The sequence below is a fragment of the Vidua macroura genome, chromosome 7 (assembly GCF_024509145.1).
Source record: "Vidua macroura isolate BioBank_ID:100142 chromosome 7, ASM2450914v1, whole genome shotgun sequence".
In the NCBI taxonomy this organism is placed as follows: domain Eukaryota; kingdom Metazoa; phylum Chordata; class Aves; order Passeriformes; family Viduidae; genus Vidua; species Vidua macroura.
The window spans coordinates 15,447,073-15,474,959 of record NC_071577.1 but is presented as its reverse complement, the minus strand read 5'-3'; the positions used below and the strand labels follow the sequence as shown (position 1 = coordinate 15,474,959).

The following is a 27,887-nucleotide window of genomic DNA, read 5'->3' as shown; positions in this document are numbered from 1 at the left end:
CTCTGGATTAATGTGGCATTGTTGCACAAAAGAATAGCCTCTCAAATTTCACAGATATTTGCTGTACTAATTAAATAGTAATTTGTTTTTACTTTTAATCCATATGTTTAGATAACTGAGTGATTGTTTATAATATAACAAAAACCTATTGAGATGTCAAGGGAGTGGAGGCGTAACTTTCTAAACAGTAAGCCAAATGTTCAAGGCTTCTAGACTAAAATCCAGTACGTTAATTTCACAGTTAGGAATAAATATTTGCAAAAAAGTTTTTCATGAAACCAGTTCTGTAGCATAGGTATTCTTGAGAATACCTATGGCTATATGCCTAGGTTTCTGAGACTGTGCTTTTTTCCCTCCCAATAGATTTTCGTTTACAGCTTTCTGCATATTTGGTGGTAAAAGCACTTTGTGTTATAGTACATACCATTATTTTCCATCCATACAAATTCCTAAATAAAATATCAATTTTAGCAGAACATAATTGTCAGTATCTTACTAAAACATTCATTGCCCCCTTGTGCAGTTTTGTAATGAAATTTTGCAAATAAGGTTTTGCTTGAATCAAAACCTCTCTTCTTGAAATCATATGTGATCCTTTCTTTACAATGAGTTGTCTCCTCTGTGTCTGTGTTTTTTTCTGAATGTAACTTGATCTCCAAAGGCTTTCAGCCCATGAGGTGTTTGTGGAGTGGAGGACTCTGCATATTTTTCTGTAAGGTTACTAGATTTTTGGGCAGTTTGAAATACTTCAGGAAATTTTCTAGTTCTCTGTAAGGCTTTCCTTCAAAACAACATTCACGACACTTTCTAAAAGCTTGTGTAAAATTTTGGGAGTTGGAAGGACTGTTAACCATAAGAGTTAGCTTAGAGAGATCACTCTTGTTAGACTCTCTCTCTGTTATTGGGAGAGAAAAGTGACTTAAAGGTGACTCAGAGTGGAGCCTAATTTTGTTGGGCTAAGTTTCCTTATGTTACAAACGCAAGTAGTGTGGTTGCAGTGGCAATTGAGGAAAAAATACGCGTATTGAGGGCTCAATGTCTGTTTGGGGACTGGGGAGAACATTTTAGATGAGCTCTAGCCTATTCCCAAGTCTTGCATTGTTCTGCTGAATTATTTTCCAAAATACCTTTCAACATCATCTCTCTTCCGTGGCTGTGGAGAATGACTAAAGAAAGACTCCTTCCAGGTTGAAACTAATCTCTGTGAACACACCATTTAAGTTTTCATCTTGCATGACATAACTGTACTAACCTGACAGAAGTCCAAGTTACAGAAATCCACTAATTGTAAAAGATACAACAAAGTATTGTTCCAATGACTGTTGACCCAGAAATAACAATCAGATTCTTCTTGGAGAGGAAAATCTGTTGGTTAGTTTCAAATTGACATTTCTTCATAACCTTTGTAAAAGCTGTTTTAGCACGTAGACTGTTACATGCTGTCTCTTTCTAATTTCAGCAGAGACTTTCTACAATTGCTTCTTCTGCATCTGTAACAGCAGCAGCCTACTTTCTGTATTCCCACATTTATAATAGCTATATATTGGGACTGTTGGTCTACTTTTTCATTTGCTGCTAATCTATTCAATTACATTCTGTTGTGCTGCAGAGTTTCTAGCACCTCTTTTAACTGACTCCCTTATTTCTTTAAAGTATGCACTTGGGGTCTCAAGAAATATAAATTTCTCCATTCATTATTTTTTCCCTTTGAAGTGCAGCCAGTTATTTTGCCCCTGAAGACTGCATTTGGACTTTCCCATAGGATGTCTTGAGTGATTTCCACTAATTTTTGTTTGAAGGAGATCTTATATTTTCTCTTGCATATATTTTAAATATTAATCTTTTGAAACTGAGTTATTAAATTACCTTGTAACATATGACCAAGTGGCTACTTACAAGGATGAAGATGGGGTGTGAAAGAAACAGAGTTAACATTTTACATCCTGTATGCTGGAAGCGTGCCATGGTTTCTGCTATCAGGGTAAGGTCTGTCCTTGAGAACTTTGACAAGCTATAGGTGAACAGCTAACCTATAACCACGGCAGAGACACTGGGGCACAGTCTGGTACAGCTGTGAAACAGAACCCTTGAGGGTGATACCAAAAGAATGTCTCCCTACAACATTCTCCCTGGTACCTTTCTTTTCCAAGTTTGAGGTTTCTCTCTGGCATCATCGCCTGTCAGTGATTGTTGCTATTCTGACTCTTCATGCTCATACACTCAGTGTAGCAAGGATGGTTCTTTCCGACAGCAGTATCCATTGGGACTAACTCATGACTTCAATGTCTTCATGCTGCAGAAAACCCTCTTGAAACAGCCTCTCCTTTCCACCACCTACAGTTGCAAGGTGGATGTACTGTGCAGCTCTGTTCATCTGGGAAAGCAGTAGGTGTGTTTTCAAGACCTTTATATTTGCAGTGGCTTCCTTCCTATGTCAGTGTAAAAAAAAAAAAAAATAAAAACCACTCATTTCAGAAGTACTTTCAACATTGATTCCTGTTACATAACTGAGTAAATCCAAAGACTTGAGCAAAACAGTGACTCACACGGACAAACACACCACAGAAGGGTAGGAGATAAGTACAATGTTCTTAGAAGGACTCCATGATTTATTTAAAATTTAATGTAGCCATTACTTCCCCTCTTGTCTCCCTTCTCATGATAAGCAGAAGTTTTCAGTTTTTCATTCTCAAAATGCTCTTCAGCTACTTCTTCTGTTTGTACTCAAGTGGTCTTCTGCAGTATGGAAGAAAATCAGTCCAATTCAACAGAAGGTAGGAAAGTAAAGCATAGAAAGAGGGAAGTCTCCTTTGTTCCTTTAGAATCCAAGGTTTGTAACATGGCTTGATTGACCAAATCTACAGGTTATTCAAAATCCAGGGAAGGCTTTATGAACACTTCTTTTGGCCAACTTGTCTTAATTGCCTTACAGTGCACAGGAGTCTGAGCACGGTATTGTTACCATGGTATCAGTTCACAAAATTATAGAATGGTTTGGGTTGGAGGGGACCTTAAAGATCATCTCATTCCAACCCCACAGGCATGGACTGGGATGTCACCCACTAGATCAGGTTGTTCAGGGCCCCATCCAGCCTGGCCTTGAATATTGCCAAGGATGAGGCATCCACAGCTTCTCTGGGGAACTTGTTCAAGTATCTTACTACCCTCTGAGTAAAGAATTTCTTCTTAATGTCTGGCCTAAATCTTTCTCTTTTAGTTTAAAACCATTCTCCATTGCGCTATCAGTATCAAGGGGAATAGTTCCATTAAATGCTCTAGCACAGTTTCTGGTGTTGCATTTGAGCACATCTGTAAAAACACTGATTATGTGAAGTCTGCATATCCACTTTGCAAAAGGTTACTGCTTGAGAGATGTGAGTAATATCGACCTATTTATTTATCCATTTATGTAGAAACACAAATAATTTGCACCATTTTGATCACCAGGGGTTTTTTTCTAGTGTCAATGTATCCCATACCCTCATCCTATTTTATTGCTGTGGAATCAGCCAGCAGTTGCATTAGGGATTACAAAGGAATCTGAGGAGCAATTAGACTGGACTTGGAAAAAAATGAGAGTTGAGCTTGCTTGGAGTAGATGTATTCACCAGAACAATTGGTGATGAGTGCTCAGTGTGCGTCTATGTGAACAAGAAAATATGTGACAGACAAGCTCTTGAAAAAAGCAGCAAGCTGTAACTTCAGCAGTCTTTTGCCATCAGAAATTCCCTTTCTGATGCTCTGCATGAAGAAATGTGTTCAGCAGTTTATTCTGGTTGATAGTTTTCTAGCAGCTTAGGAATTCCAACAGATATGTTGCTCCTACTTGAAATGTAAGGAAATGCTGTAGTTTTGAAATCTTATTTCATGTGTACTTTTCTAAAAAAAGGGACACTGTAGATGTGAACATAAGGTAAACTTTCATCTTATTCTCTGTAAACAATTTCAAATTTTGCCCACTTTTTCTAGTTTGTCATGTGAATTTTCATACCTTTCTTTTAAAGGGCTCAGGACATCTTCCGTCAGGCAATGAAATTTCAAAGTGTCATCTTGGAAGTCCTTCCTCCATATAACCGAGAACAGTATGAGAAGTCTGCTATTGCTCCTCTTTGTATTCTGAATAATGAAGAAGGAGTTACGAAAACAAAAATTCCACCTCCTCTTCATCCAAAACCTGCTGTGAAAACAATTAATATTTCTGGAGCAATCTTGGAGTCAGGTGTACAGGGAGCACTGCAACAAGCTAAGAGCCCCAACCTCCCACGTCTGGGTAGAAAGCCTTCTTCTCCCTCACTGTCTCCACTTATGGGCTTTGGTAACAAGAGAAATGCAAAGAAAATAAAGATAGACCTAAAAAAAGGTAAGTCTTTGGATATGGTATGATTAATTTGGTATCAATGTCACAAGTGACATTGAAAATACAAGCAAGTTATTTATCATTTAAAAGTTCCAAAACTTTCAAAAGGTATAGGTATGTAAACAGTAATGTTTTCTATAGTGGGCTTTCTTTACATTTTGGATGTATGTTACCCAGATTTACTGATCAGGTCATCTCTGATACTGGCTGTGGAAGCAATTCCATTAGCAACAAGTGATTTTAAGAGATAGTTCAGTCTTTGCACAAGTATAGAACAAAAGTTTGAACTGTTTGCTGGTGACCTTTATTATTTTATTTAACCTACTAATTGACCTCGACAGTGTTATGACATTCTTATAAAGATATGTTTAAAAATCTACTCTTCTCTGTCTCATGTTTTCCAAGAGCTTGACCACAGTTTTAGTTGTCTTTTCCTTTTTTATTTTCTGCAAACCTTTTTTTTTTTTTTCTATTATATTTATTCAGCTGTCAGGAGGCCAAATTTGTGTGTATATCTTTAATTGCTGCACCATGCAGCTGTCTGTCTTTGAATGGGATAACATGTTTAGAAATGTGTTAAAATGTGCTTAAGCAATTTCTAATTAGCATTTGTATTTTCTATTTGGTTTCTGTCTTTGATTTGGCTAAGAGTAAAATTTGATCCTAGAAGTGGCCCTTTTGAAAACTATCTGTAACTTTATTCTCATAACACATTTTGAATGTAAGCAAGCTCTCATTTCTTAATTTTTGTTGTTTCTTTACTTAAATCACTCCTTTTTACTTCTGACCTCTTCAGCTTTGTCTTAATAAAACCTACTTAAGAATTTCCTCATTCTAGATCTAATGCTTTTGATTTTGAAACATTTGTATTTTTAGAAGTTATAGCAATGTGATGCTGACATGATGATATCTTTGAAAACTATCACATGGGTAGAAATACCACTCAATATAAAAAGATTTTTATGGACTCTGCTATTCCCAGTGATTTTAGTGGCTTATAAGCAATACCTGCTAACATTTATTTTACTCCCTAATTACTTGTTATAGCATATCTGTTAACACTTGAGGTTGTTTATTCCTAAGCAGCAAACAACTTCACTACTGGAAGCATAGAAATACCACTTTGTCCTTTCTGAACAGCACATCACCAAGTTTTGCATTCAAATCATGTGATACTTTTCCCATTTACCAAATTTCATTAAAACCTGCTAAATTATATTTATGCTCATAAATAAACAACTCCAATTGCTCTGAATCCAACAATTGAAGACTAATATTTTAATGACCTAAAGAAAAGGTAAATGTTTTAAAAAGAGAGTTCTTTCTTGTTTTTTATTATTATGTGCTTACCCAGGTGTTTCCATCTGTAGCTGTTGTAAGAGGGTTTGTGTATGGGTTTGGACATCAGTAGACTTCTCTAGACCATGCCGGAGATTGGCTTGTGTTTACAGCTTTTTGTTTGCTTTCTCTTTAAGAGTTAACAGGAATGAGTCTCCGGGATGCCTTTCTGACATTGTTTGCTTACTTTTAATGTTAATTGTTTACATGTTGAAATTTATGTTGTGAGTTCTTTGTCTGACATTTTAGGTCCAGAAGGACTTGGTTTCACAGTGGTTACCAGAGACTCTTCAGTACATGGTCCTGGTCCAATCTTTGTGAAGAATATTTTACCAAAAGGTGCAGCAGTAAAAGATGGTCGTTTGCAGTCAGGAGACAGAATCCTGGAGGTTAGAATAAATATCCGTTGTATTTGTGTTGCTTAAAATTGATCGCTAGCTTTGTCATAAATCTTCTATTTCGTCATACATATTATTGATGCATGGAACTACAATTCTTGTTCTTGGTTTAAAAAAAAAGTGACTCTGAGTTTCTGTGTCACTTGTTTGTCAGCAAGTGCTTTACACCATGAGGTGGAAAAATGGTTCTTTCACAAGGGTCCATGGGGTATTTGAACAAGGGGAACCTGATAAGATCTTGATTTTTAAAGCAGATAAATGTATTGCTTGAGGACCAAAACATGTCTTGCCTCTTCAGCCACATCCAAAAATCTCCAGTTAATATCAAGCTGGTAAAGTGCTCATTTTAAGGCAATTTTGCTCAAATCGGTCTGTTGAAAATTTTCAGATATCTTGTGACTTACAATCTTATTATCTAATGGGTTATTTCTACTTACTAACCTCAAAAAGCTCTTAAGGTAAACAGTTTTAATACTAAGGTCTTGTTTCTGCACTTTTCATCTTCAAAGTGCTTTACAAACTAATTAAGCTTCACAAACCCCCTGCAAGGCGGGTAAGTACTACAGAGCTGCTTTAACAGATGGTGAAAATGAGGAGGAGAAAGGTTAAGTAATTTGTGCAGGGCCACAGGGGGAGGCAGTATGGGAGCTGTTGCTGATTCTTCTTTGCTCTCAGTCACTGAATGACACCTGTGTTAGGTGAGGGAAACCTAATAAACCTGCTAAAAGGCAGCCAGAGATAAGACGTCCTCTATTCTTTTGTGGCTGGTAGGTGAATGGACGGGACATCACTGGCAGGACCCAGGAAGAGCTTGTAGCTATGCTGAGAAGCACAAAGCAAGGCGAGACTGTCTGTCTGATTGTGGCTCGTCAGGAGGAGGCCTTTCTACCTCGAGAGCTGGTAAACTTGTTATTCTTTCCCAAAGAGTGATTTTGAAACAATTCCATGGTTAAATACTAGCTCAGGAAATAGAAATTATGTCAGCTGAGACATGCCAATAAAAGGTAGTCACGTAAGGCTTATTTCCAAGAAGTATTTATACTTACATTTGATTTTGAGGATGTTTGATTTTTTTCTACTATAGATGCAAATCCACACAATCTGATTTTTCATCCCCAAAAATGACAGCAGAAGCATAACTCACAGGAGAATGCTGTAAATTAATTTTGCAAGTGTGAGGTCAAGCATAACTAAAAATGGGTTATTCTCTTTCAGAAAAGCAACAAGCTTTAAACCAGAAGTTTAAAGTGCATGTAATGAGCCTGCAGCTTATCACTGACAAACTAGTGAGGGTGACTGCCCCCAGGAGATGTCTCATAAGCCAGGTGCCCAACTGCAGGCGTGGTGAGGAATAGAACTCTGCTGCACTCCTCACAAATTTTGGAAGCAAGCTTTTCCTTGGCTGCTAGCCTTTGACTTAATAGGCTTTTTGCCATCTCAAGTGCCTAATTTTCACTTTTGTTTTTTATTAACACTGGCATGAAACTGTGTTCTCTTTTCTCTCGCATAGAGAACTGCATCAGACTAAAAGTACTATCTGATACATGCTCGTTTCCCCTCAGAGAAGGTCATTTCTTTGGTTGCCTCTTCTTTATCTTGATTGATGGCTATACTTGACCTTTCATTAAGTCCTCAGGATAAGGAAAGGACAGCATTTCCTGCTTTTGTCTCATTTTATCTCCTTCAAAGAACACAAACCGCCTTCATGCTTTCCTTAAGATGCTGCCTTCTTGCTTTTCCTTTAGACTGTTGTCAGGATCTTCTACAGAAATACTCCATTATGCTTCCTCACAGGACATTACTGACAGTTTTCCTCTTGTTTCCCTGTTACCAGTTGGACCTTGTTGAGGTCAGGGTTGCCCATGACAGGATAAGGAGTTGGAGGGGATTCAGGTTCTCTCATGTGAGTCTTTTCTCTTGTGCCTCTGGTGCCCAGTTTCTCTCATGAGCAGTTGTGAAGTGTCCTAGCATAACTATTTTTGTATCCATTTTTCTCTTACTGTGTAATTTTCAAGGAGCATAATGGCAGTTTTCAGCCTTGTAATTGGGCATTTGTTGTCAGTGATTGCCAAAGCACCAAAGTTGGTCATTGCATTGCTCTGCTGAGTAACCCCTGAGCTGTAGAGCCAGTGTCTGTGTGGATCAGAGGAAAATTTGAGTCTTAAAGTACTAAATTATCTATTCTATGTAGAATTTCTTTTCATTCACCGGCTCTTCTAAATAAGAGCTTACTTTTTGAAACTGCTAGCCATTAACAGTGTTTTCTGGGTTTTTTAAGTTATAAAGCACATTACTTAAAAAATGTACTTTAAAAAGTATGAGTTCTTCTCTCTTCTCTCCTGTTCCCCCAACATTATACGTTATTATGTATTGTCGTAGTGCAAATTCTTCTGGAAATGACTGTAGCAGTGTGTGTGTATAAAAAATTGGAAAAATCTAAAAGCTGTTTATAATTTCTACCTGCCACAATTGTGTGATAATAAATTCTAGTCTCTACAGCAAGGATTAACTACCTTTCAAAAGGTGATTTACTTATGACTGGCATGATTGAAATCCAGGAAGTAGCCACATTTATCCTGCTGGCTTGACCTTCTCTTAGATTGCTTTCTCTGTGATAGAATGATGCACGAGTGATGCCCCTCACTGTAACAGTGATGATGTGGGAATTCTAATACTGCTCTGTGTTCCTCATTACCTCAATCAAGTAGAACATAATAAAAATGAGAATTACTGAAATATATTACATAAATTTATGGAACCAGCCCATCTAAATTAAAAAGCCCTTCAGCAACATCTGGTAGCTTACAGCAGAAGTGTGAGCTACCATCCCACTAAGCTGCCAGATGTTGATGCTAACACAATGCGTGTTATAATTCATGAGGTGTCTGAGAATAGTCTCAACAAAGATTAAAAAAAAAAATTGGTTTAGCTTTTTTGTTTGGTTTCAGCTTTAGCCATGATATTACATCGGACTAATCCTCTGCTACCTCTAAAGTTACAGTACTGTTTTATCAAAGAGGAGAAAAATGCCAGCACTTTAAATGTTTGTTTTTGGAAGGAAAAACAGTGGATAATCCAATGTTTTTCAAGGACAGCTGTAACTGAGTGCCCTGATGGTGTAACATGCATGCAGAATTTACCTGAATACTGGGGGATTTTGTTAATGCCTGGCAATAATATGGTAATTGCTCTATATCAGACTTGTTCTTGCTTCGAGCAGGTCTCCAGGAACTGTAATCTGAGATGTTTTCTTTAGATTCCCTGTTATCTGTTAAAAGAAAAAGAATGGCCACCTAGTAAATGTACCCACTCCCCACAGTTTCCTGTGGCAAAGATACGTCTGGAAGCTGGACCCACTAGAAACGCATGCGCAAAACCACTTTTGAGCACGTTGCTCCACTAGAACTGGGTTTTTATGTGGATTTGCTGGAGAGAATTTGATAACTGCATGAGCACAAAGCAAATAATGTAATAAAGTCACACTGGGTGGCATTTTGCTGCGTGGGTCCATAATAATATAATTTGACTTTACCTTGTAATAAGGCTGTGGCTTGGGGAAAGCTTGGTCTCACGAATATTTTCTCTTCGGTATGATAGATGGGAGCAGAGTCTGGGTGTTTTGTTTCCGTGATCTGTGCTTATGAATTGCTAGCAAGTAGAAAAATATATTCAGAGTAGCAAGCCTTTGTCACAGCAGCCGAGATGTGATACAGATGAGGGTGAATCAGTGTTGCAAAAAAGTATTATTACATTTTAGGCAATTGGGTCTTTGGTTACACTGGTTATTGCAACATCTGAGAGTTACACAGTTACAGTGTTTGTGCATAACAAGGGAAAAGACTTGAAAACCCAAATTTGTAGGGTTGTTACTCCTTTAAAAAAAAAAAGAAAGGGAGGCTCTAATGATATTATTTTTATATATATTTTGAAACAGATTAGTGAAGTACAATTTGGACCAACCACACGCTGTCCTCCTTATTATCCAGTTAGCCAAATGTTCCCAGTAATTCATGCCAGCTGTTGACAATGTAGCAGCTAAATAAGGAGCCGATTCCAAAACTCCAGGGGAAGATCTTGATTTGCTTAATTACCACAGTCTATGGAGTGGCTGGTGATTGGTGTGTTCTTTAAGGTGCATTCGGGTTTTAAACTGTGTAACACTCTTTTCTAGAGGATGGTCAATATTACAGACAGAAACTGGTTCAACTGAGTAGGTTTAGATTTTCCAGCTCCTCTCAAAGTGAATGGAATGCACATCAAACTGTGGCTATCGTTCTATTGTGTTTTGGAAATAGAGTGTTTTAATCATGTGTGTCCATTGCATCATGTTTTTTCTCTAGGGAAATGTATGATCTGAAAGTACCATTTCTTTTAATAATGATGCAAAAATTATTTACTTGCCCATGTCTTTCTTTATCCCTGCATTAGTAAAAAAGGGAATACTGCTTGGATGAGAGCAGCTCTGGTGCAACCCATTCTGTGCTATGATCCTTTGGAATTCTTTATTCTATATGATACACACCAGCAGAGAAATGTGACTGTTTTGCAATTTCCAGAAATAGTATAGCACAAAAAAATTTGCATGCATTTTTCTGTAAGTTAGAGCATATACATTGTAATTTTTGCATACCCTTTATTTTTTGTTTTAAAAATCTCTTTGACTTACAGTTGCAACTGTAATTGCTATTTCTGTGGTTTCTTGGCATATTAACTGATGCCTGAAGAATGGGGAATGAAAGGGAACAAACCATAATTTTTATAACAATAGCTAAATGAACAACAACATACTAAACTTGGTATTGGTCTTTAAGTCTTTTTTTACATGTGTATTATACAGGATGGAAGGAAGCAGGATGAGTGGCAAGTTCAATTAAGCATTTTTTTCTACTTACCATATGATTAACTTTTATGTTTTAGTCTTCCCCCAGTTAATTTCTTCCACTGCCTTGAACTTATATGCCTGAAGGAAAACCAGTTGGCCTATTTGTTTTAATATTCAAAGCTTAATTTCTATTACTTCCTTTTAATTGTTGCTTGCCTTTTTATGTGCAGGAAATAATAGGTGAAATTACAGCCTAGACTTAACCATTTTTGCACCTGTTTTTGTAGTTCAAAACCATGATTCTAGTGCTCAATTATCCAGAAATGGACAAATAATTTCAGTCAGAAAGTAATTCCAGCAAGTACTATTTGTGTCTACACAAACGTATATTTTTAAAGACAAAACATTGTGTATTGCAGCCCCACAGAGGTTTTCAGCTTCATTATGTATTTCAGAAGATGGTTACTGTTTCATTATGTCTTAGAGTACTGGAAACTATTCTTTGAGGTTTGTTGATTAGTTGTACTCTTTACAAAAGTCAGTGAGAGATCAGCTTTAAGAAGGAATGTGACAATTTTTCCTATCACATGGAAAAGTATCTCTTTATCCAGGGTTTGTGTGTGACTCCCTAATTTACCAAATGGAAATAAATTGCATGGTAATCTGTGTTCCTTTAAAAAGTGGTTGTTTTTTGAGCTGTCATATGCAGTGAAGTGCCCATAAGGGTACCAGAACAGCAAATGTGATTTTTCTATATGATAGCAGTTGTGAGCCTTTTTGAGGCCGCAGAGACCTTATTGCATCTGGTCTACTATTGCCTTCTCTGTCAGGCCCATCAGAGTGTTATGATCCAACAATTATTTGCCTTTCAGAGCCCACTGTTCCTATATTCCAGCAAATATAAGGAACCTTAAAAGGATGGTCTGAAAGACCTGGTCATAACCTTCATTGCCTGCAAAAACCTCTGATGGTACTCTGCCTGCTGGTAAAAAAAAGTTAGAGAGGATACAAGTAAGGAGAGAAAATGTTACTTGTACTATGAGGTAATATATTCATAAGATGTGTTATGGGATTACTGCCCAAAATTCCTAGATTTAGGAACCCTACCTCAGAACACTGGGAAATGAAAACTGCTTACTTGAGTAAGTCTTAGCTCTGAGGTTGCCCGAAATTATTTGGAAGCCCACTTTAATATATGAAATCATAAGTATACATACATCAGAATAGAGGCATATAAAATCTGGTCTTAACAGAAATTGAGTCTTCATATATTTTAGATGCATTTACCCAGATCTACAGCATTTGCATTTAATAAAACCAGAGTATTTGGGCAATTTTTAAGTCCTGCTAACAAATGTAGTGCCTTGCCATTTTCAAGGGTCACCAGTTCTATTACATATACCATATGAACATATCAAAAATCTTTCTGTCTTAGAATACATAAAGAACTTAGAAAAATGTTTTCCTAGGGTGACTTAATGTAAAACATACATATGTGGTGTTTGAAGTAGACATAAAAGAATTATACCCTGCTTATTGCTTTGTTTACCATATTTTTAAAACAGTAAGCACTAAAATGAGTAAAGAGTTGGATTTGTAGATCACTGTGTTGTGACCTGTGCCCGGAATGAATTCTGAAATGATACATTAGCAGTACCCTTAAATTCATGCTGAAAATACCACGCAGCCTCCATCTTCATGTGTGAGAAGATTTTAGGCTCTAGGTGCCAAGGTGTATTAACTGCATAAGGCTCCAGCTCAGTAGGGTGTGTAAGCACAAGACTTACTCCATCCGTGGGCTGAAGATGGGTATTTTCATAGTGAGGCTGACCTTGACTGAGGACTGAACTAGGTACTTTTTCTTCCTCTGTTTCCTACAGTTATGTAGCTTAAAAGGTTAAGTGAGACTGTATTTTTTAATGTTGAGGAGCAGTGTACACCAAATTACAGATACAAAAACTTCTGCAAGGGCCAACCATTTCCTTGGTGGGTTCTTCTATGGGGAGTCAAGCAAAGTGGGGAATCTCCATTTCTGAAATGCACTGTAACTGCCTTGGATGAAGAGCTGAGTCTAGTTTTGTCAGTTTTTGAAACTATAATTCCAGAGAGTCTACATAATTCAAACCAGACACATTCTATCTAACATGACACAAATTTGTCGTGTACTGTGTTAATGTTAAAATTATCCAAGCATGCTATCATATATCTCCATGGATTTGCTACTGCCTTTCTTGCCTTAGCAGGGTGTCCCATTAGTGGCCATTTAGTTTTTATTCTAGTATGAAGTACAGATAATTTTAAAGAAGCCAATATAAATGTCAGAAATGCTAAACATGAATACATGCAGCAATGATTTCAGTTATTTACTAGATTATGACAAGATTACAACAGTGTATTACCTTTGAGTATTACTTTTGAGAGTGTTACAAAATGTCTACTGCAAAATACAGTACAGATTTTATAGTGACTGAATGACTGACCTGTCAGCAAAATATTTCTTAATTGTGGCTAAGTGCTTGGAAAGAACATGGAGCATGATGCAAATAGGGAGTATCTTCTTTTTAGCTTTTCTGCCAATAATAGTTATGTAGTGCCACAATTTAAATGTTTTTATCAAAGTCATTGCAAAAGCATGCAAATGTCTTATTTCCTTTATAAACCTTTGAAAATAACCCTCCTGAGTGTTTTGTCTTTTGCTGTCAGCTCTGAATGGCACCCCAGGGGGCTGACATCTCTTATCAGAAATGAACAGCCAGGCAAGGGGCAGTCAGCATATTGAGAGGCCATATTAGTGTGTTGGTCAAGGGCACCAGACAGGTACTGAAAGGTCTCTTGTTGTGTCAAACAAATGCTATTTCCTTCCTGCCTGAGAGCAATTTTTTTTTGTAAGCTTCTCTCTTGGCAAAAAACACAATAAGGATATATAAGGCAGCCTTTCCAGTGAGAGATTAGCATTAGGTTATCATAAATCCACAGATTAAAAGTGCTGTAGTCAATGAGAATAGATATTGTAAGATTAAATAAAAGGACTAATTGAAAGTGGTGTGCCATGGTAGACAGAGGATTGACACAATATTGTGTAGATATAGCCATGGACTAAGTAGAAAGTGGAAGAATAAAATGCACAGTACTTTTCTCAAAGGTTATAGTTCTGATTGTACTGCTCCGGTGACTTAGCAATTGTGTATAGTGGGAGAAGGCTAAAAGTATGTTCTCTGTGGTCTTTAAAATTCTGAGAATTTGTTGGTGATACCAGTAAAATTTTAGATTATTTTAATAATCATTTGTTATAATATTTTAATTAAAAAATCAGATATCTGAGGTAGAGATGTGCTTCTAAAAATTAAAATCATTGGGAGAAGACTAATTAAATGTATCCTGAGACCCTTAAATACAGGTTTTCAGCCTGCATTGCTGAATATTATTTAGTACTGTTATTAGGGCTCTCTGCTTTCATATCTAGCAAACTCTGTTCTCTCACCTTCATAGAAACTCTACTCTGAACTTGTCTGTCTGGTTTCTGGTGATTCGGTAAATGTCAGACTTGATTTTACTGAAGTTGCATGCAGGTATATTGGTAGATTAAAACATTCCTGTCCTGATTTCCCTTAAGAGGGATAGTACCTGTTTGGTTGTTTGCTCTGTTCTGTTTAACCACCAAATCTGGACAGCAAGTGGAAAGATTCTTAGACAACTTCTGTCTGTTGCCTTCTGATTCAGGAAAGAGAGAGGAGATCTTTGTCTTCCCCAAGCAATTGAGAGAGGTGGGGAGCTGCCTAGTGTGCTGGCTGGTGCAACCAGGAGGGAGCTTTGAGCAGAAGCTGTGGCTGGCAGACCAATATAAATATTAGAGAACAAACATCACTAAGTTGCAGAAATGTGCTTATCAGGAGGGGACTGTTCAGAGCTTGCTGCAGCTGTAGAAGCCACTGAAAGCTGACGGCTAAGATTTAGCAAAGCTGAAGGAAGAACCTGCCCAGCAAGGACAAAATAAAGAGTGGAGACTGACTCCTGAAGTGTTGGGTTGTTTTTCAGTTTTGTGTTGGAATTTTTTGGTTGTGGGTGTGTGTTTTTGTTTTTAACTTCAAACTGTGTCTCTGCTGAGTAAATTTTATTAATATTTTAGAGTGTTCCTATCTCGATGTACCTTTCTTAAAGGAAAGAAATGACTAAGAAATTGGGCAAAGGGAACAAGAGACCTGCATGGATGAATAGAGAACTCCTGTCATTACTCTAGCATAAGCAGGAAATACACAGGAGATGGAAACAGGGTCAAATCAATTGGAATGAATATTGAGGGGTTGTCAGAGTAAGTAAAAACAAGATAAGGAAGGCCATAGCCCATCTGGAATTAAATCTGGCCACAGATTTCAAGGGCAACAAGAAGGGTTCCTTCAAATACATCCATAACAAAAGGAAAACCAAGGATAATGCAGGGGCATTACTAAACATAACAGGGAGCCTGGTAACAGAGGATGCAGAGAAGGCAGGTTTGCCAAGCACCTTTTTTGCATCAGTCTTCATTGACAAGGCCAGCCCTTGGGATTCTCTGACCTGGGAGACAAGGGTAAAGGAATGGTGGAAAGAATTTCCCATGGTCAGGAAGGATTGGGTTAGAGAGCACCTAGGCAAACCTGACATCCAGAAGCCTATAGGCCCTGATGCAGTGCATCCACGAGTGCTGAGAGAGCTGTGGAGGCCATTCACAATCATCTTTGAGCAGTCGTGGTAGTCAGGAGTGGTGCCCAAGGAGTGGAAGAAAACAAATATTACCCCAGTCTTCAGAAAGGGCAAGAAGGAGGATTCAGGGAACTCTGTTTACTTGGATGACATGAAGGTAATCAGGAGTAGCCAGCATGAATTCATTAATGGTAAATCATGCATGACTAACCTGATTGCCTTTTACAATGAAACAAGTACCTGGATGGATGAGGGACATTGTCGACCTCGACTTCAGCAAGGCTGTCAGCACTGTCTCTCACCACATCCTCACAGGCCAACTCAGGAAGTGTGGACTGGGTGAGAGGACAGTGAGGTGTATTGAGAACTGGCTGAACAGTGGCACAGGGTCTCGTTGGATGCCTTGGAGTCCCCCAAGGTTCAATACTGGGCCCATTATTCATCAGTGCCTTGCATGAAGGGGCAGATGCCTCCTGAGCAGGTTCGCTGCAAGGAGCGGCTGATCCCCCCGAGTTCTGTGCAGCCCTTCAAAGGACCCTGACAGGGTGGAGAGATTGGCAGGGAGGAGCCTTCTGAAATTCCCCAAAGGTGAGCACAGGGTGCCACATCTGGGGAGGAACAGCCCCACACACCAGCACAGGCTGGGACTGGGCTGCTGGAGCAGCTCTGTGGGAAAGGACCTGGGGGTCCTGGTGAACAATAAGCTGTTCCTGAGCCATCAGTGAGCCCCTGTGGCCAAGAAGGCCAATGGGATCCTGGGGTGCATTAGGAAGAGCATTGCCAGCAGGTGGAGGGAGGAAATCCTGCCCCACTGCTCAGCCCTGGTGAGGCACATCTGGAGTGCTGTGTCCAGTTCTGGGCTCCTCAGCACAAGAGAGACACGGAGCTCCTGGAGCCAGTCCAGAGGATGGCAACAAAGATGATCAAGGAACTGGAGCATCTCTTGTATGAGGAAAGGCTGAGGGAGCTCAAGGTTGTGGAGTCTCCCTCACTGGAGATATTCAAGGACCACCTGGACACAGTCCTGTGCTATGTGCTCCAGGATGACACTACTTGAGCAGGGGGATTGGGCCTGATGACCCACTGTTCTCCCTTCCAGCCTTACCTAATCTGGGACTTTGTGAAAGTCAGGCCAGGCCATCTCAAAGCTCTAACCATCCTGAGGGAGCACCACTTAGCTATCTGGACTTCTATTTATGTGAAGATTTCTTGTTTATCCTGCTACAATTGAGTTACTTTCCTATGTCTGCTGTAGGGAATAGCTTCAGTGGTATACTATCATTTATTTCCTGAACTGCTGAGGTATGATACATTTATTATGGAAAATACATTATGTGGTTGTTGACTGGGTAATTTATAACACAAAGATGTACATTTTTTCCAGGCTAGAAACATATTTGTGTTGCAGCTCATTTCATTCATTCTGTGTTTGAGTGAGTTCAGATTGTAGGATGATCTTGAGGTAAGAAGGGTTTCTAATAGAATTCAAGGTTTAATGCTTTGGAGAGGGTTTCCTCTCAATTCAGCTGATGGTGGTTGCTATATTGTAAAGTATTAATGTCTTGGGGTAATGTTTTAGCAAAGTCAGGGAAATAGAAGCAGTAGGAATGCAGCTCGTTGAGTCACTGTCAGCATTTAATATTCATACCTGCATATTCTAGGAACAGAGGCCATCATTCATTAAATTAGCTGCCCAAATGAAGCAGTTAATTGATGAGCTGTTAACTTAAGGATGGCTGGAGCTCTTTTTGTCATCAGTGAGAAAGTATTACTTGGGAAGAGCATTATGATCAGGACAATTATTTGAAAACATTTAGAAAGTATAGGATGAAATCAAGCTTCTAGGTTTTGTTCATCTCTTTTTTCTTCTTTGGTTTTCCTCCTTTCTGCTGCTCCTCACATCCTCTGACAAATAAGATTTTCAATCTTGTATTTGCACCAAATAGTCTTGATGTTGTAGACTTACTACCAGGCATTTGCTATCAGATGCTGTACAGTGATTAGCTGAGGAAAATTTTAAGGAAGTAAAGACAGTTTACTTGCCTTACAGTGAATTAATCATTTGTAGGTATGCATCTCCTTTCCTCTTACCCATCCCTGTGAAATCTTTGAATTGACTTTCAGCATCCATCATGGGTAACAAATTTTTGATAGTGCTGTTAGACAAAGCTCAACATTATTTTAAAATCAGCTTTTGCTGAATCTTTGGATAAAGCTGAATATAAATAATGAAAAGGAGAAATGTTTGGGATGATTGGACTATGTTGAACAAGAAACTTGTGAAGGACTTTAAAAAATATTAGAGAGTTCTCCAGTAATAGGTAAAAGCATCTTGCATTAAATTTACTGATGTTTTGATATGATTAAGTAATCTATTTCATAGAAAATTGTAGCAAGGAAAATGGTAGACAAATGTTACAGATTCCAGTTTAAGTACTAAGGAAAACATAGGAAATGAAATACTGACAAAGTTTGCTGTACTTGTCTGGAGTCCTGCTGAACATATCTGGGCATGCATAGAGTGATATGGTAGGTTACTTAACAAGTACTAGTGCACAGCATAATTATCTTAAAGGAAGCTGGGAAATGGAGAACACTAAACATCTCTGTTGAGTGACCAAATTCAGCTTTATACGAAGTCCTAGTTTGTACTGAGGTAGTGCTGTAAAGCACTTTGTGACTCTCTGGTTAAGCCAGGGAGGAGCACTGGGAGCTTTATGTCCTGTGCTAACAGCCCCCTCACTGCCTTTCTTGGGATATGGGCAAAGACACAGCCACAGTATTGACATAGACAAGGGGCAAGTCTAGTGCAGATGTCACAGGTTAAAGTGGAAGGAGAGCAGAAACATGCAGGAACTGCTTGTCTAAGGGAACAGGAAAGTAATATCAAGTCCTGTCCTAAAGGCAGGAGCCATCACATGTCTGAAACTCTGAGAATTGCTTCTGTCCAGTTCTTGACAGGATGTGCCAGTTGAGTAGAGTTCTGATCTAAGAGTTCAGAATCAATTGACAAGAATATGTGCAAGTTGAAAAAAAACCAAAATATTTGGCAGAAAATCTTTTATCTAAAACCTTGAGAAAGTTAAATGCAAAATGATTATGTTAGAAGGCCAGTAGTGATTTTTTTACTTACACTGGTTGTTCTGAAGTCAGAGGAGGAATGTTTACAAGTTATCATTCTGTATTGCTCACAGTTGTTACAAATCTATAGGTTTTGGGGGGATTATGTTCAGGATGTCCATATCCAAAGCTGAGAAAGACAAGTGACAGATGTGTGTAGCTGAGAATTCTGTACTTTTGGTGAAGAAAACCAGAGGCACAAATGTGTAACTTTGGTACTGGAGAGTAATGCTGGTATCAAGACAAATATCAGTGTTGATGCTATGCCATTTTTATATCTGGTGGTTAGGCAAACTGTATTGGCTTTAATGTCATGTAGTTACATTCCAGGAAAAATTTAAACTTGGTGCATATTGGGATTGAGTTTGATAGTCAGTTTTCTGGCTGATGTGATCCCTCTCTACCCAGTTGCTCCTCATCAGAGAAAGGACATCTGAAATAAATGCAAGTGTACTTAGGTGTTACTATTTCTTCAAGGTATTAATTTCTGCCCTTAGTTCTGGGGTCATACTTTTGTTGATCAGACAGCGTGATAGCTGAATGCACAGGTGTACTCCAACTGCTGAGGAAACATCTGTACTGCTGGCACCTTTGCTGACAATTGCGTTGATGCTGTCTGTACTGCAGCTTAGGTCCTGGAGGTGATCTGTCATTGGGGAAGAGGAGGAGTGGCCCAGCTACTGCACTCCTTGCATGTGGCCTCTACTTGAAAATTTAATGTAAGAATTTGACACCATTGGAATCAGTAGTCAGTCATCTTCAACTTGTAATTGTCTGTGTGCTTCCTTTTCATAGTTTTTTTTCCTATTAATTTTTTAATACTACTGTTTCAAAGAATAGAAAATGTCCCAATGACAAGAAACAAAAGCTTATTAATTGTCTTAGAGTTACATGGAGAAGAAAAAATGGAATGAAATTGAATGTGTTGCGTAACATTCTGCACTAACACTTTCCATGAACACTTCATGCTTCATTCCATAATTGGTCTCCTTGTCCTTGTTTTATTTTTGAGGTGTGCCAAGATAAATACTTCAGGCAAAACTTTGATTTTATTTAATTTTATGATTCTAATCTGCTTTTAAAAAGACAACCACGCCCCCTTCCCCCCTGCCCAGCAACAGACAGCCCTACAAAACTGCAGATACAGTGTACAGTAAAAGAAAGTTCTTTCTGATCTTCCCTAGCTGTGTATGCTTGACTTGACAGTCCTGTAAACAGCTCTCTAATCTAGAGAAAATCTTGGGATTAACCTATACCAGAAAGAAAAAGGAGCAATCAAACCTCTATGGAATCAAAGCATGTACTAAGGGAGTTAGTGCAGAATAAGTTACTGTGCTTTCAATTTTCACCTTTGCTTTTGTTACACCAGCTTTGCTCTGCAGACAGGTTTAAGGGAAGGATAATTTTTTAAGGATGAAACTCAATTTTCAAAGGGGAATGGGATTTAACAGTATAACTGTCATTATAGTCTGTGAGCTGCATGTAAAGATGTTGAGAGTTTTATGGCTTACATTTTTAATGCAGCTGTGTATAAACATCTTTTCTACATTCTGCTGCAACATTAGTTTTATATCATGTGGAACTAAGCTATTTTACCTTCTATTTAAACATATTCCCAGGTATCATTAAAAATAACATTTTAAGCCAGATCTTGTGACAAAATGTCAGCTAAATGCACTGTTGATTATAAAACTGTTTCTTCAAGCTATTTTCTGGAAAAGAGGACTATTTCTTATTGTACAGTTCTGTGGACACCACTCATGCTGACTTATCACCCCTATTTTCATGCTTGTTTTCTCCAACAGAAAGGAGAGCCAAACTGCAGTATTTTTTCTCCAGAAACCACAGAGCAGCTGACCTTTGAGATTCCTCTGAATGATTCTGGCTCTGCTGGACTTGGTGTGAGCTTGAAAGGCAACAAATCTCGGGAGACAGGAGCTGATCTTGGGATTTTCATCAAATCAGTTATTCACGGAGGTGCTGCTTTTAAGGTATGGAAGAGATGAATGTGTTAGAATGCTGTCATTTCTATGTTGAGGGCTGAATCTCACTTGAGAAGCATTCTAGAAACAAATACCTTTGTCACTTATTCCTTTGGGTGAACTACAAATCTAACATTTTGTCTCGTGGTTTCTGGGGTTGTGTGCGAAACAACAAAGTCTGCCAAAGTGAAATGAATTGGTGCAAACTTTAGGGAACGTTTGGATGCTGTAGGAAATGGGGAAAGGGAAGAAGGATAAGGATAGGTATGAGTGGAGGATGCCTTCCAGCGTCCCCACAGCCAACAGGAACAGTTTGGCTCAGTGACAGGGAAGTTGATACCTACAACTGTGTAAATAAAAAACTCTCATAATTTTCTTCTTTTTTATTCATAATATTTTATATTTATTTTTATATTTTACTGTATTAAAAATCTGTCTTGGCAGAGCTTGACATCAGTTGTGCAGGAGTTATCAGTTGTTCCTGAAGTGGATTGAATTGGTAATATTAAATTGGTAAATGACAGTATTATGAGTTGTTCTGTTCCTTCTAAGCACCGTACAAAGACTGTTGTATATTTTATTATTAAAAAGTATTTGAGTTATTGTCTAATCTTTAGGGAATATGTTGACTGCATTTTTTTGCCCCAAATAAAACTTGGAAAAGGTAACTTCTCTGAATTGGAAACAAATTACTTAATCTTTCAGAGCTAGTATGTTTAACACCTGTAGAACCATAATGTAATTTTTGTCTTTTATCTCAGCAATTTTCTCTCTTCTGTGAAAATACCTTTTAATTCAGTGTTATGTAAATTGCTCTACTGACATCGGCCTGCTGAGTAAGACAATTCACAGCATTAAAACTTCAGTGATCATCTATTTACAGCAGCTAGTAAATAGCAATATTTCAAGGTTTTAGGTTTCATAAGAATGTTTAATAGTTCCTTGCTTCTGTTATTTACCTTTCCTAGTCTCACAGTTATTTCAAAGCTTGGATCTTCATCTGATTGGATTACACCAGAACTGAGTTAGCACACATTTGGCCAAATTAGGGCTGGATAAAGTCAATTCATGTGCATGTCTTCTGCAGAGTACGATTTGTATTACTGTGGAAATGAGGCTGCCCTCTTTGTTTTCCCAGCTCCAGGTCCACACCAGTTGTAGCAGCAGTGCATTGTCATGGATAAACTCCTTGTTTTGAATAGCCAAGCTGTGGAGCCATATTTCATGTTAGTGGGCTGACTGCCTGACGTGTCACATCGCAGACTCATAAGACAACCTTTTCTCTGTATGTTTGCTACTGTCTATTCCCCCACAGCAACTCACTCCAGAGCAGTTAATTTTGGTTTGAGATGTCTGCAGACCACTAAAGAGGGACTTCTGTGCTCACCCCTGAGTGAACAGGCACAGTTAGTCACCATGACTGGGAGATTATTTTGTCTTGTGATGGCCTGTAGTCCTGTGACCTGTTCTCCATTCTACCTCATTATAACCCTTCCAGCAATTAGACCTGTGTTGTGATAATGGGTCTGAATGTAGTCTCCAAAGCAAATGAGACAGTAGCTGAGGCTCTGGCTTCAACCAGAACTGTTCAGAGACTCTGTCCTGTGTGCAAGTGCTCACAGAATGCAGTCATTTTGGCAATGTTTTAAGATTCAGAGTCTACTGTTGTGTAATGCATGGAGAACAGCTGGCTTTCTTCTGTCTAATGACCTTTACATAGAACACAACCTAATCAGTGGGTATTAACAATTAATAAAATTTCTTGTATCAAGTTAAAAAGCGTGCACATATTTGTGCATAAATATTTAAAGATGTCGTCCTATTGTCCTTATTTTAAATCTCTTCTTGGAGCAAGTTTTGAAATAAAAAGCCTTTCTTTCCAGCTGGTAGTTGTCCAGAGCATTTTCCCATGCTATTCGTTGGTATTCTCTGAAATGGATTATTATGGATTAAGACATGTGCATTTGCTTTTCAGTGTACAGTGCTTTCTTGGGAAACTGTCACAGGCGGAAATCTTAATCTCACTGACATAAGAATTCTTTCACTGTTTATCACTTCTGCATTTAGAATTTAAATTTTTTTTAATATTGGTGTATCATGCTAACAGAAGTATGAACTTTATCCCCTTGTCTATATAGTCACTGCTTGTCCTCAGAAGAAATGTAATACATAGAATTTCAACACATTTGTTTACTGATAAAGTAATTGCTCAATCCTTCTAATGCTGTATAAAGGTTTTCAGACATTAAATTTCTTTTACCCATGTGTTTCTTAGAATGAAGGGTAGACTGGGATGCAGACCATCTTTTTTTGTTACCATTACTTGTTATTGCCTTGATCCAAGGTCTGAAGAGAAGCTAATATTTTTAATTTTTTTGATATATTAACACATTAATCTAGCTCCAGTGTGTTAGTGGCATTGCAAGGTGTAGTAGGGGACATTTTAAAAATCATAATGGAAAACTTTACTATTTAATTCTATCTCGTATGATTTTTCTTTTGTCCTAGCTAAAGGTTTTAGAAAATGTCAATGCATGTAGCATCATACATGCTATAATAAGACTCAGTCCTTTTTAATGCTGTGCCTACAAAATCAAACAAAATAAAAATGCCTTAAAAGTTCCAGGTTTGTATTCTAACACTGTAATGTATCCCACAGGAATAAAACCAGTTGCTTTTGCTGATTGAACCGTTATGTCCCTTCTTGACCTTCTTTTGTAATTTTGAAGTATCTATTTTTTAACATCCCTAAGATAAAGAGGTTACTGGAGTACTTGATATTTTTACTTATGCAGAGCCTTTCATGTGAAGAAAACAAACATTTGACTGAGTTTAAATACATCGTCATTCCCCCTAATTTTGGGGATTTCAGCCTTGTTCACCTTGAGACATCTTGGCTTTTGACTTACAATGCATTCCTGAGGATCAGGTACTTGCAATCCACTGCAGCTGAAATGAAACAGAGCCATTACAAGAAATAATGTAATATTTTCTCTGTGTGCATTTGTTCAAATGCAAATGGTGGAGCTCAAACATCCTTGGTCCTTCTGAGTGCTGCAATAAACATTGCTCGTTGTGTGCAGTGGATGGGGAAATTGGATAATTCCAATAATTGCCATTAGGGCATTTCTGACAGAAATGTCATCGGTGTGATAAGGGAAATAGCTTATTGTGCCTTGATTAAAAAGATAAGTCCCTGAAGATCATGGCATTATATCTTCCTGCTCTACTGTAAATAGTGGGAGTCTTGTGAATGCCTGTGAAGAATATGGCAGCCATGTGGTGGTAGATTCTGCCCCTTGCTGTGAGTCATAATAAAAAACCCAGCATTTTTTTAATAAGTGAGGGAAGAATTACATCAACTTCTATTAGAATAGCTCACTCACAGTTCCAGAGATGGCATTTGAAAACTGTTCTGCTGAAATGCCAAATGTTGTTTTCCTGCTCAAAAGCCACAAAGAAACCTACCTCTCAGAGATGAAAGAAGAAACGTGTTAAAACAACATTTAGCTTGTTTTGAGCCAAGCAGATTTTCAAGCAGTTCAGGCTTCCAAACCAGGCCATAACACAAGGGATGTGAAAATCTGTGTTTGGAAACTGTTTAGACGTGGGGATTTTTTTTCCTGGTCTCTAAAAAGGCAAAAGGTTTTTCTGTGAAGTAACTTCTGCCTGTTGTGTGATTGATCAACATTTATGAATGATGCAAATTTTTTTCTTCTATCACAATTGAAGTGTCAAATTCAAGTTGAATTTTTCATTTAAATGCTGCACGTAACAGAGGGGCAAGAAGGGAGGATGCATCAAAAGAAACCTTTTAAGAAGTAATGTAATTAAAAAACAAAGAAATATAGAGTCTCATACAGAAATACTACAAAGAAAATTAAAAACTGGGTCAATACAGAGCCTTGTGAGGCTCAGTGATTCATTTAAAAATGCATGCTGTGTTCAGGACAGTCGCATACGTAACTGATGTAGTCGTGACAAGATGCATTTGGCATTGTATTTGTATAGACTTTAGAAAGAAACTTTACCAGATATTTAATACATGGTGGTTTTTTTCCAGAAAGGAAAAACAGTAATCCAAGAAACTCTAGGACCATAGGGGGAGGACATGAAGACCTGTAAAATTTTCAAAGTTTTACAGAAATTTACAAAAAATAAGATATTTCTTCCTTAAATTCCTGTTGCTCTGAATAGCTCCATTCATTTCAGCAAATTTTGATTGGACACAGAGGAATTACAACATGTGCAAATAATAAAATTTCTGGTTCAGCAATTTTAACTCTTGTCTCCCTAAACTTAAGCTCTTGTCATCATTCGGATGTAGAGAAAGGGTGGGGTTAACTTACTGACTTTGACTGTATATACATCTGAGTTGGCATAAAATATTCAACAGAGAGGTGGAAGAGGTTTCAGTATCTCTTCCAAATGACCTCTCTGTTTTCTATCCTCCATTCCCACCCCCTCTCAAGAAAAGTTTTATTTCTCTTCATTTTCCTTTTCTGAGTGACTCATCTCCTAATTATTTCTTTCCATCTTCTTGTCCATCCCAGTTTATTTTGGATTTTGTTATATACTGGTTTTTTTCAGCTTTGTGGTAATCTGTACTCTGCTGTATAAATGATGATATTCAGTTCCAACAAAAATAACACTTAATAAACCTGGGTGTGTCACAGCTACTGTAACTCACTCAAAAATGACTTAGACTTGGCAGCAATAGCAGAATAGTGAATTGAATATCTTAGTTACAGAAAAAAATAGAAATCAGATACTATATATATTTTGTATTGCTCAGATCCATGAAATATGTAAACAGTTTGGATGGGTGCCTTATGAAGAGTTTGTGCTGAACCTGTAAATCAGACTCAACCAAGCACTATATTTCTGTGCAAGATCTTCCCTGCTATTGTTTCTTCACCACCTTATGTCAGATGTCTTTGGTTTCTTACTCCTTCTCCTCCTTGTTTGAGGTCTGATGCCAACCTGCTAATTGTGAACTTGACAAGCTTTGAAAGCAATTCCTCTGTCTCAATTAAATAGGCCTTATTTTCTGGTTAAAGAGAGAAACGTCCATGGCATGCCGTTTTATGAAAAGAAATAAATCACAGATCATAATGACAACAGCAATAGGACTCCTAAATCACAAAATAGCAGTGTCCACAATTTTATTACACCCACAAATGTCACCTTGGCAAATGAAGCTGAATTAGTTTTTCAAAGCATAGGTTACTTGATATGGCTCAATCCTAATTTTGTTATTGGCAGCAGTTTTGGATGTTGTAAAATAGGGATAGCATTAATTAGTAAGGATGCTTAAGTTTTAGTGACCATTCTGTACTGAGGACGCTGGCCCTTGTGATGGCATGAGAATTTTGACAAGATACACGCCAATAAGATTGTAAGACAATTTTTTGAGCTATTTCTTACCAGATCTTAATAGCAGATAATAATGCATGAAAAATACATTGTAGTACTCCTTTGTGGTTGCAGTGTGGATACTAATAGTTATAGTGTGGGCCCTTTAAACTAACAAAAAGCTTCTTTTCTCTTTTATTGAGGATAGGATGCGTGGGTTCTTTTTTTTTTGTGGTTTATATTATTTGGTTTTGTGTGTTTGGTTTGGGTTCTTTCTTAATTATTTAATTGTTTTAACTGATACAAATAAACTGCAAATGCAAGAAAAACAGCAGTCTGTGCATGAATGTCTATGTTTGTACTTGCAGTATGAACTCTTTACAAAAATGTAGTGAATAGAGGGAGACAATTGCCAATTACTGGAGACAAAGTTATTTCTGGCACTGTCCAGTCTTTTATTTATTCAGTTACAGGAGCAATGTTTGATTGTCTGCATTGTGCTTTCCCATATGCAGCACCTCTGCTTAATAATTCTTGTTTTCTTTTAAATTGTCTTTGTTTTTGGCTTGCAGGACGGTCGTTTGCGAGTAAACGATCAGCTGGTTGCGGTGAATGGGGAGTCGCTCCTGGGCAAGTCCAACCACGAGGCCATGGAAACGCTCAGGCGCTCCATGTCCATGGAGGGCAACATTCGGGGCAGGATCCAGCTGGTCGTGCTCCGCAGGCTGGAGGTGCACACAGAGGTGAGGCAGTAAATGCATTTGTTAGATTAGTGTTGTTCCAGTCCCAGTGGTTTTGCACATAAGAGATGATGACTGAAGTCTTGGTCGCAGAGAGCTTCTCCTGGCAGAATTAATTCTCCCCTGGAGAGAAAGACTCACAAATTGTTTCTGGTTGATATCTCCTGGTCTTGCTGTTCTTGTTGAGACTAGACTAAAAGTTTCTTCTTATTTTGATTCAACAAAATATGATTCCAAAAAAAGTTAATTTAGGATTAATATATTGATGTAGTTTTGACTATCTGCTACCTCCTCAAGGGAATTGCTGGGATACAGGCAGTTTAAATTATTCTGATTTCATTTGTTGTTATAATCAGAGACTTGAATATCTTATTGTCACTAGGATTTTGCTTTACTCTTGCTTTTTCTTTTTCATATAGTATTTAATTTTTTTAAGTGTGTTTTTCTGGTGGACTTGTATTGCTTTTTTTTTTTTTTTTTTCCTCTTGATCTTCAAGGTATTAAGTATTTTCCTTTTCCTGGTCAGATGAAGATTTCTTCAGGATGGGTTTCTGAGTTGATTAAGATAAAATCTATTTAAGAAAGGTAACAAAATAAGGAAAGAAAGATGTTTTTAACTATTATGTTTTCTAGACATCATATAAATTCATGTTTGGCAGTCACTTCTTATTTTGAAAAAGATTGGTTTCATGATCTCTCTTGCTCCCTCTTTCATTCATGCATGCACACACATATGCACACTCTTTTCTCATCTTTACATAGATAATATACATGTATACTGTCTGCCTTTTCTATACACCCCAGTTTTAATTTTAACCCTTGAGGAAATATTTTTAAAAGTTTTAAGTACCTATAGAGTTCTCTAAAATTTAAGTATGTACAAATGGATTTGGGGTGTAAAAGGTTGGGATAAATCTCATTATAGAATTCCAAGATATTTCAAGCATCTTATTTAATGAGCATTACTGGAACATTTTAAAAACAATCATGTTTCTGGCTGTATTTGCATAAAATTCCAGAGGGAGGAAGAGGATGCAGTGTCTTGTAATTTAATTGACTCTGAAATATTTTTCTGATAACTTTCTATGTAATTTA

At 37.8% G+C, this 27,887-nt stretch overlaps 1 protein-coding gene across 3 annotated transcripts in view; it reads left to right on the top strand.

Moving 5' to 3' along the window:
* The window catches only part of PARD3B (par-3 family cell polarity regulator beta), a 395,945-nt gene that overhangs the window by 177,688 nt on the left and 190,370 nt on the right, over positions 1 to 27,887 (top strand). For all 3 annotated transcript variants that reach the window (XM_053982562.1, XM_053982561.1, XM_053982560.1), the window contains exons 8-12: positions 4,005 to 4,360; positions 5,945 to 6,084; positions 6,865 to 6,993; positions 20,521 to 20,706; positions 26,625 to 26,795. In XM_053982562.1, coding sequence (XP_053838537.1) covers positions 4,005 to 4,360; positions 5,945 to 6,084; positions 6,865 to 6,993; positions 20,521 to 20,706; positions 26,625 to 26,795 — 982 coding nt within the window. The remainder of the gene's footprint in view (positions 1 to 4,004; positions 4,361 to 5,944; positions 6,085 to 6,864; positions 6,994 to 20,520; positions 20,707 to 26,624; positions 26,796 to 27,887) is intronic.